Source organism: Micromys minutus (genome assembly GCF_963924665.1).
Source record: "Micromys minutus genome assembly, chromosome: 3".
Taxonomy (NCBI): domain Eukaryota; kingdom Metazoa; phylum Chordata; class Mammalia; order Rodentia; family Muridae; genus Micromys; species Micromys minutus.
Window position 1 is genome coordinate 11,438,754 of NC_137972.1, and position 13,416 is coordinate 11,452,169.

At 47.0% G+C, this 13,416-nt stretch overlaps 1 protein-coding gene across 1 annotated transcript; it reads right to left on the reverse strand.

Annotated features, from left to right (window-relative positions):
- Positions 1 to 9,305: 9,305 nt before the first annotated feature.
- Positions 9,306 to 12,810, reverse strand: PDE6H (phosphodiesterase 6H; the record flags this gene model as incomplete). Its single annotated transcript, XM_080914101.1, has 3 exons — positions 9,306 to 9,382; positions 11,241 to 11,281; positions 12,677 to 12,810. 3 exons carry the CDS (start codon positions 12,808 to 12,810, stop codon positions 9,306 to 9,308), a joined length of 252 nt encoding a protein of 83 aa, XP_080770227.1.
- Positions 12,811 to 13,416: the final 606 nt, after the last annotated feature.

Here is a 13,416-nt window from a genome sequence, read left to right on the forward strand (position 1 = left end):
AAATGTCTTATCCCGTGTACTCATGGTGTTTGTGGTAAAAAAAAAAAATATTAAAAGCTAAAATAAAACTTTTTCAATATTTGTATTAGCATTTGTCACCACTGTCGACAACTAGGCTCTGAGCTTTGCTGTCTCCTCTCTCATTGAAGCTGCCTGTTCACCCCACATCCCCAATCCCTCGAGCTGACTTCTGGAGCCAACATCCTGCCCTCTGCTTCTGTGAGTCTGACGTTTTAACATTCCACAGTGGAGATCAGTCAGTTTGTCTTTCTGCCCATGGTTCATTTCACTGAACATGTATATGTGTGCTCACCTGTGCTGTTACAAATGAGCGTCTGCCCTTCTCCTCAAGGTTGGACGATGCTCTGTTGTGTGGTCCACTGCCTTTTCTTTACATGTGTTCCTCTGTTGAAGTCCCCGCCGGTCCATTCCTTACTTGTCTAGTGTTACTGGTAGACTTTGTAGTCTTACCAGCAAAACCAGCACAGAGTAAAGAACCAAGAGAAACATCAATGCAGTAGACAAGGGTGGAAAGACGGCTCTTTGTTGGGATAATTAGCTTAGTTCTGGGCCCCGTAGTGAGATTTTCAAGTTCATTCTTTCCTGGTTTTCACAATGGAATGGTCTCAGAACACACAACATTCCCAGGGAATGGATAAGGGAAGAGGTGGTAGGTCTTCTATCAGCCACTCTAACTTTACTAATAGAAGCACTCTAGGCCGAGAACATAGAACAAGCAGTCGCCACAACTGAATATACAATTAGGATCTGCGGGCTATGCTTTCCTTCCAAGTCAGCATAGACCGGAGACCCGTGAGACCAGCACTGGACAGCAAAGAGGAGAGGCTGGGGATGGAAGACGAGGGATGGTTTCCAATATACTGTCTCCTTACACAATCAGCATTCAACTTCAGTCACCCTGGGAAGAGGAGAGGGAGGGCGAGGGGAGAGAGAGGGGAGGAGGGAAACTTGTTTTTATTTGCGATCTTTGCAACATTTTTGTTGTTTGTTATGAACCCAAACATCCACAAGATGGCAGTCTAAGTCAAACTTAGTAAGGACTTTAAAACTTCCAGTATTATTGGTAAAAATAGCACAGAGAAATGAGTGAAAGAATAGTTTAATGAAGCCTTAAGTAACACTCAGAGACTGGGGTCTCCTCAGGCTTCTCTCCACCTGCAACCTCCGGGTCCTACCCCCTGTGACTTACCCACTGTCTGGCTAGAGCACCTTGGGTACCAGTCAGTGTTCAGAGTAACCACAGGGCACCGTGTCTCTAGCTTGAACTGCTGTCCACTGTGGACACTCAGTCCTCCTTCTATATCCAGTGCCTCCAATACTTTGTCCCCTTGTCCCTCCCTCTCTCCCTCTGTTCTTTGAGACTGAGTTTTCCTGTGTAGCTCAGACTGGCCTTAAAGTCTCAGTCTTCTGGTGTCAGCCTCTTGGGCGCTGCATTCTTAGCCCTCTAGCAAATTCTGGGTAGTTTCTGGGTTCTCTGGGAATTTTTGTTTGTTTGTCTGTTTGGTGTGTGTGTGTGTGTGAGAGAGAGAGAGAGAGAGAGAGAGAGAGAGAGAGAGAGAGAGAGAGAGAGAGAGAGAGAGAGAGAGAGAGAAACATAAATAGCACATGAGCAAACTGAGAAACTAGCCCCAGAGAACCAGCTCACACGACCCACGACTGAGAGGCTAGAACGGATGTCATGATCATTTAAGGCTGACTGAGCGGGTCTCAGCTCTGCAAGGCAAGCTGTCAAAGGAAAGGCAGCTGAAATATTCAACAAGATGTGTGCTTCGGGCACTGGCTAGGATCCTTCCCCTCTGGGGATACGTCTGTCCTGCTCTTGAATCAGGTCTACCTGGATTACCTGTGCCAGTGTCCTAATGATCATTGTACTGCTGACGTTACAACCATCCGCGGCACTGTAGCATTCACGTAGCCATGAGTGTGGTGGCCGAGAAGCCAGCCTCTACAGCTGAGCTGCCTTGTGAAGCTGCCCAACAAGATGTCCTTGGCCATTTCCGGTCCCCCTCTATTCCTTGGCGAGCCACGAGTAGACGCAGCTCTAACGTGCGCCCCTGAAGCTGCAGCTCCCCCTCCCCACCCCCCCACCCCCGGGTCTTGTGATGCGCTTCGCTCTCTCGTTGTTCTCCAAATGTTTCGTGACGATTTAAACAACAGAGACTTTGAATTCTGTCTTTGCCCAGGTGCGAGGATGAAGGAGGATCCGAGGAGGGTGAAGCCAGGAAAGACTCAGACACCACCCTCAGCAACCACGGCCACCGCCACGGACTAGCCTGGTGGCGTGGTTCGATGCCTGTGTTTGAACACTTGACCTGGGCTTCAGCTGGTGTTTCGGGACGTTATGGAACATTTAGGAAGTGGGTCTTCCCAGAGGAAGTGGGTCCGTGGGGTCGGGCACTGAGGTTTATCTGGTCTGTCCCTCGTCCCTGTCTGCTCTCTGCTTCCTCTTCTGCCAAAACAAAGCAGTGAGGGGACCCGGGTGCTCACTCCCACCACCGCGGGCTGCCTGCTGTTGTGATTTTTCCTCCACGGTGAACTGGATCACTCCCCAGCGCAATCTGGACAGATTCCAGTGCTGTCTGGATGTGAATTGTAGGAGTTGGTTGGCATCTCTATCTTAGAGAATGGGAGTCGCCGCAGACCCGACAGAAGATGCCGTTACACTCAGATACATTCTTCCCGGCTTGCGGAGAATCTCGTCACAGTGATAAGCCAACACTTTTCTTTCGAGTGCTCTTCCGTGTCGGTTGAGACAACCACGAGATTCTTATCCTTCGTGCTCTCGGCTGGGTTTATCGTCGCTGCTGGTTTGTCCGTCTCATAACAGATTTTTATCTGGTAGCTGCGTCGTTCAGTTATTCATCCAACAAACACCTGTTGAAGATAACAGGCTTTACCTCGGGCTTGCTCCGGCCTCCACAGCACCCTGACTGCTGCTCTCTCCCGCTCCGGAGTCTCTACCTGTGTCCACGCTTCCCCCTTGACGCCACTCAGGCCTGAGACTCAGTCTAGGTTTAAGAGGACCAGAAAGTAGTGAGATATATGATTTTTTTAGTTAAAGACTTTTGAGTCATTCATTATATTTGGTCTGCTACTGTGGCAGTAAATATTTAAAAAGAACCAACCCTCGCTTATTCCAGAATCCTAGAGCCATGTGGCGTCTGCGGGGCGCCTTCCTGGCTCTCTCTGCCTAGTGGCAATCTCTCTGCCGCCGTGACAAGCCCTTGCGGCTCTCCGCTGTTGGCCCTGATCCCATTCCCAGCAACCCGGTAAAACCAAGACTCCACGCGCTACTTATAAGCACATATTACAGACTACCAAAAAAATAAATAAATAAATAACTGGATGGAGATTTAAAATGACGGCAATGTTTGCTCGAGTAATAAGACAGCATGATGAATAGTGATGAACATGTAAGAAAATATCTGTTTGGGGGACATTGTATGTGTGCGTATGTGTGTGTGTGTGTAGACCTGTTCAGTGGGTATGAAAACACTGTACATGCATGTAAAAGCCAATATCTCTGTTACTCTTTGCCTTGTTTTATTTATTTATTTAGTATGTATGTATGTATGTATTTTTGTCAGCGTCTCTTACTAAGCCTAAGTTCATCAATTCAACAAAACCATCAAAATCCATGGACCCCCACATGTCTGTCCCCAGCCACCACAGCCAACATGTCCTCTGTGTGTTAGGGTAAGATCTTAGGTCCTCATGCTCTGGTGGGGAGTTCTGTGTCTAGTGAGCCTCAAGTTATCAAATGATAAAATAATCTAGGAACCCTATAATTCAAATGAGTATGCAGTCGAGCAAGAGATGCTCATAAGGTTTGATACATTTCCTATCTGCGAATAGCAATTAGTTGGGAATTATGGTGCTATTTGACATCCAGATGAATTGTTTGGAAATATATGAATACTGTATGGCTCGAGCCTTAAAACATTATGTGGTACATCGGATGGAGATGAAATCCACCTTGCACCACGCAGACTGCCCAGCCTTCTAATGTTCACTGTGTGGACCCCCTTTCCTGAATCAAGCATGGAATGACAGGTTTGTCAACCAACGTTTACCTTCATCGCCTCCTTTCCCGATCCCTCAGAGAATCGCTGGAGTGAGCTGAAATCTCCCATCTGACTGTGTCTCTCTAATACCTTACCAGATTTTTTAGGGTTCTTGGAAACTGACAGTCAAACCGACTTCCACATGTGCAGGTGCTCATTTCTGACACCAGGTGGCAGTACTGTACACAATTTGACGCCACCCTGGGCCGTGGGGCTCAGTGAAAAGAAAATTATTTAACACTCCTAAAAGGAGTTCCAGGTTCTGTCTCTGTGCCGGGGGACTTCTGGCCCCAAAAGGGAACATTTTGTTCATATTTAAAGCACATTTAGATTTATTCCTTTAAAAAAAAAAGAAATTGTGGTCAGACAGAGGAACTTTGGCAAGTCCAAGATCCTAGCTTTATTTTCAAATATTTCATGTTCAAGAAGGAAAATGAATTCAGTATTTATTCAGATGCTCACTGGCAGAACCAGGAAATGCTCAAGTCTCTTAACTGTTTCTGCTGAGTGCAGATAGCATGGGCCCATGTCTAAAACCGGTTACAGTTTATGCTTTTAAATTCTGATGACCCCAGCACCAGAATTTGGGAGGGTGAGGCAGGAGAATTGCCACAAGTTCAGGAACAAGTTCAAGGTCAACCTGGGATAGGTAGTGAGTTCCAGACCAGAGCTTCGAAGCTCTCCCAACTCCAACACACACACAAAATCAATGACTTTTTATCTATCCTCTGCCTCATGAAGCTAAGAAAGATGAATAACTTGTAATTACAAAAAAGCATTTTACTAGTTTATGTATAATCTGCACAGTCAATATGACAGTCCATGGGCTTTTTATACAACACAGCCCCGTTTTGTTTCTCCCACCACACACACACACACACACACACACACACACACACACACACACTTGCTTCAGGTTTTGTCTGTGTTACTTCCTGTTTCTCTTAGGCTAGGTGTTGGTCCTACCAGCCAACCTCACACCAAGCCTTTTGCTGTCCAGAGAATCTTTTCCTTCCTTCCTTCCTTCCTCCCTCCCTCCCTCCCTCCCTCCCTCCCTCCCTTCCTTCCTTCCTTCCTTCACCTTAAGCTTCTTCCTGAGCTTGCAGCAGGGGTTAAATTCACAAAGGAGAAAAGTCCAGACTCCCCTCACCCTCACTGCTATTTTCTGCCTGTCTGGGGCATCACTGGGTTTAGAAAAGGTGAAAGTGTATGGGTTATAGACAACACCAACTTCAACCTCCATCCAATCCCAGGATCAGGCTGGGAAGCGTGTTCCTTAACTTCTTCCCATCCTTTCCTGATCTTTCAGAGGATAACCGGAGTGGGCAGAGTCCCCTGACATCCTGCAGCTAAATGCCCTCTTTGGTTGTTCGCTAACCAGGTTTCTTAAAATTCTAGCTTCCACGCTGTTGCTGTACCCAAGATATTGTACTGGCCTTTACTTTCAGTTCAAAAAAAAAAAAAAAAATCAAACAATGAAAAAAATATTTTCTTAGTTTTTATTTGGGGGTGGGTGGGATAGGAGTGGGAGTGGTTCTCAGAGACCAGAGAGGACATCAGATCTGCGGGGGCTGGAGTCATAGGTAGTTGTGAGCCTCCCGATGTAGGTACTTGGAACCAAACCCAGTTCCTCTGCAAAAGCTGAGCCATCTCTCCGTCCCTTAATCCAGTCCCTCACTTCAAACTTCTGCACTGCCCTCTTTGAATTTGGCACCTCTGTTGCCCCAGGATTGAGACCATGTATTCTATTGCTTTCCTGGGTGCTGTTTTTACAGTAAAGTGTTGCTTATTTCTTACTAGGAACAAGGAAAATGGTAGAATTGGAGCGTATTAAGAATCGAAACAAAGGAGCTTGATTTTGGATGCTGTACTGGGCAGTTTGACAAGCTAGAGCCATATGAGAGGAGAGAGCCTCAATTGAGAAAATGTCCCCATAAGGCTGCAGGCAAGCCTGTGTGTCAATTTTAAGTTAGAGATTGATGGGGGAGGGCCCAGCCCAGGAGGGCACCATCCTTGGGCTGGTGGTCCTGGGTTCTATAAGAAAGCAAGCCTTTAATCCCAGCACACTGGAGGCAGAGGCAGATGGATCTCTGTGAATTTGAGGCCAGCCTGGTTTACAGAGCTAGTTCTGGTACAGGCAAGGTTATACAGAGAAACCGTGTCTCAAAAGAAGAAGGAGGAAGAGGAGAAAAAAAAGAGAAGGGGTAGAAGGAGAAGAGAAAGAGGAAGAAGAGAGAGAGAGAGAGAGAGAAATGGGGAAGGAAGGAGAGGAAAAAAGAAAGGAAGCCAGGGGAAACAAGCATATAAGCAGCACCCCCCATGGTCTGTGCATCAGCTCCTGCCTCCAAGCTCCTGCCCTGTTGGAGTTTTTATCCTGACTCCCTGCAACGATGGACTACAATGTAAACTGATGAACTTTCCTCCCCAGCTTGCTCTCTGGTAACGGTGTTTTATCGCGGCAATAGAAATCCTAAAACAGATGAGATACGGGCTCCATCAGCGCCTGCTCCCCACCCAGGGCCCGCCTTCTCTGGGAATTGTGCGATTCCGCTTCCGCGCTACTACTTGGGAAACATTCGATGGTGGGAGCCCGTCTCTCTTCAAGACTGCGTCACCGATCGATCGTTCCACCGTCCCTCCTGGGGCATCGTGTCCTGGTCCTTCTCCCTGGCTGTTGCAATACGTTTGTGTAATGGTTGGTCCTGGTTGTCAGCCTGACTAGACTGCGGGAAGACTAGTGGATTAGAAAGACGTGTCTGGGAGCGTCTGTGACTGTGTTTTCTGAGACAATCAGATCGTGACGATCTGAGATACTGAACAGGTGAATCCCATGATCAAATTATAATCTGAGAGTATGTCGAGAGGTGTCGAAAGTGGGGGTGGGATCCAGTTGGAGGAAATAAATCACTAGGGGTGTCCCTGGGGTCTACGTATCCCTGTGTCCCACCTCTCCCCCGGTTTCCCAACCACCATGACGATGTGAGCTGTCTCACACACTGGACTGAATCCTCTTAAGACATTGGCCAAGATACATAATCCCTCCAAGTTGTTCCCTAGGGGTTTTGCCGTGGCTGTTGGAGAAGTAGCTAATACAGACCCTCTGCTTCAGCCTGCTTTGTTGACATTGTCTCGTCCCATCTATAAAGTAAGCAGAGTGTGAACCAGGGCCTTGCCCAGCTGGAGAACCTGACCGACTGACCTACTGACCCACTGACCGCTCTCAGGTGCCACAAATGACTCAGGTTGTCTGGAGGGAAGATGGGGTGTGGGTGGATGGGGAGGTGGGGATTGGGGGCGTTGGGAGTGGGGAGGTGAGGGTTGAGGGGTGAGGGTGGAGGGCTGGAGAGTGGGGGAGTGGGGGGCTTTCCTGCTGCCGTGCAAGCTCGCATTCCCCTGCTGCCTCCTTCATTCAACACTTCCACTTTCCCACTTATATTTTGTTTTTTTCTTGTCTATTTCTAACTCTATGGCTAGAAGATAAATCAGCCACTACAAATGAATTGTCATGGAACAGCAGAGGACAGGATCCTGAGTGCTGAGTCCCTCTCCTGATTCTCCCCATTGGCTTTACCACCCCCCCCCCAGGTGAACCTCAGAATTTTGGAATGCAGGCAAATTGGAGGGTCTGGGGGTGAGGGTGGGGGTGGGGAGTTTCCTGCCTGTAATTCACTGGTGGCCCCAGGACAGAGATCCGAGTCTTCCGTACCCATCATCCTCCCCTCCTTCTCTTTTCAGTTATTTTACTCCATTCTCTTACCACAGGTTACAAAACTTCGATGAAGAAATTTACGAGCTCAGCAGCAAAGCCTGAAGCCAGAGGCTGCGCTCTGTTGCCCAACTGCCTCAGAAGCATTGTAGAAAGACAGCTGTGTGCACTTGGCTTTTGACACAACTTCTGGGGTGAAACAAACCCACACTTTATTTAGAGGGTTCAATTATCCTTTGTGTCTGAGTCTAAACTTCATAGCCTGGGGAGTGTTCTCACTAATGGTTTAAAAGTAGTTTGTTATAGACTACAGAAAGCCAATCAGTGGATAGATATCCTAATAGCTGCGAGTCTCAGTTTAAGCCATTGGGCAGAATAATTTGAATGAATGAATGAATGAATGAATGAATGAATGAATGAATGGGAACTTTCTGGAACTAGAGCTCTAGAAAGGAAGCTCTCATTTTCAGGATTATGAATTTAATTCTTCGGTCTTTCAGACTGAGTTAAAGCAGCAGGCAACCTCTGAGGTAAACTGGTTCAAGTGAAGGATTTTCCCATTTGCAAAGCAGAATCATTGCTTGACTCCTAACACCAGGCCGGCTCTTTTGTAAGCCTTGCCACCTACTTCCTGTGCGGCTATGGCTCCTTTAGACATTTGCATGCAGTGTTTAATACCACTTCACTGTAGAAGTTGAGACTCTTCTATAGATAAGAAGTCTCGATAAGCCATGTGGAATACTGTTCTCTGAGCATGACATGACCATTGCCATCTTAAAGCCAGAGCAGCTATGATGCCAACTGTCATTAAAAGACTGGGCCTTAAAACATCCCTTCATGAAGACGGGGGAGGAATCAGAAAGAGGCACATGAAGCCTCTCCCCCCTCCCCAGCACCTATAAACAGTTGACAGTCTCAAGGGGAGAAGGTGGCACCCGCTTCAATGGTATGATGCCTAAGTTACCTCTGCACCTGGAAGTGACTCCGTACTTAGAGTCCTAGAAGTGATCACAATTAAAGCCACCAGTTAAGTGAGTTCAACTTGAGTGAAATTATTTCCTGCATGTCACTGATGGCCTAGTTACCCCAGAGATGTTTGTTCAGATTGCCCCGGATGTGTCACATTGTCATTTTGTTTTGTCTGTTTGTGAAGGGAACTCTCAAGGTAGACCAAGCTGATTTATCGCAGATCTCTTACCAGAGTCTTTCAGATGTATTAAAGCTATCCCATAATTCTACTATTAACACAATGAGTGCCCGCCCTACATTTAAACAGAATATGAAGAAATGTGGATGACTTCAAAACAGTGGAAAAGGTGGAAAGCTGGAAAACCCCCAACAAAAGTGCCTTTTTATTCACTGTTGAAGCTGAGCTACCATGGAGGAAATAATTCAGGGGTCAGGACACGTATGTCAATGAAATTCCTTCCAAATACTGGGTTTCAAGACTGACTGGGTCAGAAGAATGAGACTCGCAGCAGATGCTCTCCAGAGCAACCAAGCCTCTGGGCTCCTCATATAATCCCGAACTGAGCAAGTTCATGCAGTTCCAGATGGCTGAACGCTTCCCAGGGACAGATCACTGTAATATCTGCAAGAAACAGAAGAAAACCTTAGCCAACCCCTCACCAGGAGACAGAGGCACACTCTAAATAGTTACACCTCTCCATGCTTCGACCCTGGGAAGGCCTAGGGAATGGCCTCACACCAGGGAGAATGCAAGTAAGCAATAACTCTCTCTCTCTCTCTCTCTCTCTCTCTCTCACACACACACACACACACACACACACACACACACACACGCACACACATACACAGAGACATGCATGCACACATACAGGAACACCCAGCAATTGTATTCATTAATTCTAATACTTGAAAGAAATCAAGATGCCCTTCAATAAGAATATCCATAAAATAGGACTAAATGAGCCACTGTGGCTAGCGAGACTATTCGGGGGCTAAGAGCACTGGCTGGCTGCTCTTTCAGAGAGCCTGGGTTCAGTTCCCAGCACCACAGAGCAGCTCACAGCCGTCTGTCATTCCGGTTCCAGAATATCTGACTACCTCTTGGCTTCCAGTGGCATGAGAAACACACATACGTAAGTGCAGGCAAATAAACATGCGCATAAAAGGAAAATAAAGAAATAAATGTACAGTTGACCCATAAGAAGACAAATAAATATTGCTAAATGAAAGGCCAGGAGAGGAAAGCCCAGCGCTGTACTACTCTAACTCAACAACGTTTCAGAAAATGTGAATGTAAGACCCGGTAAAAACGTCTTGTGGTGCTCAGGGGTGTGCGGCCTGGGAGGGAAGGCATTACCAGGTGGGGGTGAGAAATGTTTAGGGCTATGACACTAATCTATAGGCACAATAATGACAGTTGCACAAGCTTACACAAGCGTTAAAACCCTTAGACCCACACGGCCCCAAGAAGCCTCAAACTATATGTGCTCTAGGCTTTTGTTAAGACCGAAAGAATGATTGACAGGTAGCTGCTCATCACACTTGGGCGGAAGTGCCAGACGCATGCATTGTATTCATTACGGGGAAACTGTAAAAACAGGAGCAACAATGACGGGAATTCTGCGAACCTTCTGCTAAATTCTAGAAATCTAAAGCTTCTTTAAAAAGGGGAAGGGGTTTTAATATTTTTAAGCCCCTGTCATTATCTACTGAAGAGAAACAGTCCAGCCCACTAAAAAGATTGTATCAGATGCACTCTATGTATGCACACCTGCTCCTGATGCTGTGTGGACCCTGTTCCTGGTGCTGTGTGGACCCCTCTTCCTGGTGCTGTGTGGACCCCTGTTCCTGGTGCTGTGTGGACCCCTGTTCCTGGTGCTGTGTGGACCCCTGTTCCTGGTGCTGTGTGGACCCCTGTTCCTGGTGCTGTGTGGACCCCTGTTCCTGGTGCTGTGTTCACCCCTGTTCCTGGTGCTGTGTGCACCCCTGTTTCATGTGCTGTGTGCACCCCTGTTCCTGGTGCCATGGGACGTAAAGAAGAGGAAGTTGGGGAGTAGTGGGTTTCTGGGCAGAGAGGAAGGCTCTCTAGACCCCGTCTTTTCCCAGTTCCTCAAGCTGTGGCTTCATGCTGGCATTCAGTGTGCCTCAGATTCCTCTTCTGAAGAATGAAGTTGGAATGAATCGACTCTGAGCATCCTGCGCTCCACAAACCTATATCTGGCCACAGAACACATTCAAAGTTGTTTAATGAACCAACAGAAATCATTGCCTCAGGCCGACTCTCATTTCTTTTATCACTTTGTATCTAGGTAGGGACACACAGACTTAAAATGTTAAAGGAAAGCGCCGTCTGTCTGCCTGCCTGTCTGTCTGTCTGTCTGTCTGTCTGTCTTCAAGAGATCACATGCTGCGCCCGCTGCAACTTTCCCTTAAGGATGGAAACTTCAGAGGAACTTGCTCAGTTAAGGTGTGAAACTCACCTGTTCCTAGCCCCTCCATGCCTGGGATGTCGTCTCCAAACCTGTGCAAAAAACAGAGGAGTAGAACAGAAGTATTAGCTGAGGCCGGAGGCGAGGGGCCCGAAAACTCCTCCCAGGAGGGAGTCTTCACTCAAAGAAGTCCTAAGTAGTTTTTTTTTTTTTTTTTTTTTTTTGAGTTTTTGTCCACATTGAACTAGGTCCGAGATGTCACTCTGTGGGGGGCTTCAGTGTGCCCTCGGTGTTCTTTTCCTTTAGAGACAGCATGAGATGAGAGATGCCTTTGAACCTGAGTTATTGATCATTCTGATCTGGGATTACAGGCATTTGCTCCCAAACCCAGTTCTTCAGCCCTGGGAGCTGACCCGTCTTCAGGTCAGGCAGGCAAGCAGCCTACCAACTAACTCCAAGTTTCATACAAAACTTTGCACTGTGGTGTGTGTGTGTGTGTGTGTGTGTGTGTGTGTGTGTGAAGGTCAAACAACAACTTTGTGGCATCAGTCTCTGTTCCCACCCTTACACGGGTGGGCTCTAGGGTTCAAACTTTGAGCACCTGGATTCCCTGCTCAGTGCCTTTACCCACAAAACCATCCTACAAGCCTTCAGTCTTCGTGTTTTATAGGTAGATGTTTCTAAGCAGTGAGACACTGACATCAGCTAACTAACCTCCTGCATTTCCCAACATCACATTAGACACAGAGAACTAAGGAAAAAACAAATGTCCTCTGAGCGATCTCAGCCCCAGTGAAATCTAAGTAAGTGAATGGAATATAAGCCAGAACAAGTTACAATGGCTGAATGCATCACCACAGAAACATGAAAGGGATGATGTAATTTAAGAGGCGGTAAAAGAGAAGTTAGTGCGAGGTGGGCGTGTTGAAGAACAGGATTTTTCCAGAGAATGACAAAGTCAAATGGAGAACTGATAAGACGTGAAGATAAAGAAACAAAAATCAAAAATAAAATCCCAACAAAACTCGGTGTTTTCTGGAAACGACTGCTGGCTGAGAATCTCAGGCTAAAGCAGGGGTTATGTCGGCATTAAAGATGGGCTGCTGGGCTGGCTCGGTGCTCCAATTCCAGTTCCAGAGGAGTCAAAGCGCCCTCTGCTGGCTGCTTCTGGCACCTGCACTCAAATGCATATACCCACGCAAGGCATACCATACATATACGTACTTAAAATACGTTTTTAAAAATTGTTTTTTCAAAAGACTGGTCAAGAAAAGCCTGGAAGGTCACGTTAAAGGTCATTGTGAACAGCTCTATTTTCCTTTCAAACTGGCCATTCTCCCCCGGGGCTTCTAATGGAAGGGGTTCCAGGAACACAGACGGGATTCAGCAAGGACGAGCTGGAGAGGAAGATGGAGGGCGTGGCTGACGGCTCTGTTCTGTGATCGCAATCAGAAGACCGCAGCCCCGCCTTTACATCTCACACTTACCCTTTCACCCCTTTCTTGGGAGGCTTGCTCTTGAACTGTCGAGTCTGCCTTTGCTTGAACTTGGGGGGCCCTTTGCGTGGTGTAGTAGGACCCTGGCTTGGTGCTGGAGGACTCAGGGAAGGGCTGTCACTCATCTCGTCAGTCCTTGGGTGGTTCCTTTGTTTCCGGGTTCTCTGGAGAGTTGGAAGGAAATGAAGACCCTCGAGTCAAAGGGACTGCCTGTCATCCGATATTCCGACTCAGAAGCTTGGCGTTTGGAGTCGACACAAGCAAGTCCAAGAAGTTACTTTTAGAAAACGCGTTATGAATCAGTGAAAATATACAAAGAGAAACGCAACGAAAACAGTCAGCTAAGTATTTCGTCAACTAATCGGTTTTGAAAATTAAAAATAAAAATTAGATAGACAAAGGTTAGGCCATAGCTCAGTTGGTTGAGTGTTTGCCCAGTACACACCAAGACCTGAGTTCAGTTCCCCGCACTGAAAACTCAGGCCTGATTGTGCATACCTGTAATCCACAGATAGAGCAGATAGATGCAGAGGGTCTGAAATTCAAGGCATCCTTGGCTGTAGAGCCAATTTGAGGTCAGTTGCAAACACATGAGACCTTGTTTCAAAAAATAAATCTAGGTATATCCCCCCAAAAATAATTCAATAGTATTTAATTATAATATCATATTTCCTTTCTCTCAAGGAATCCCAGGAAAAGGGCAGAAATGATCTGAATGCTATAATTATAAT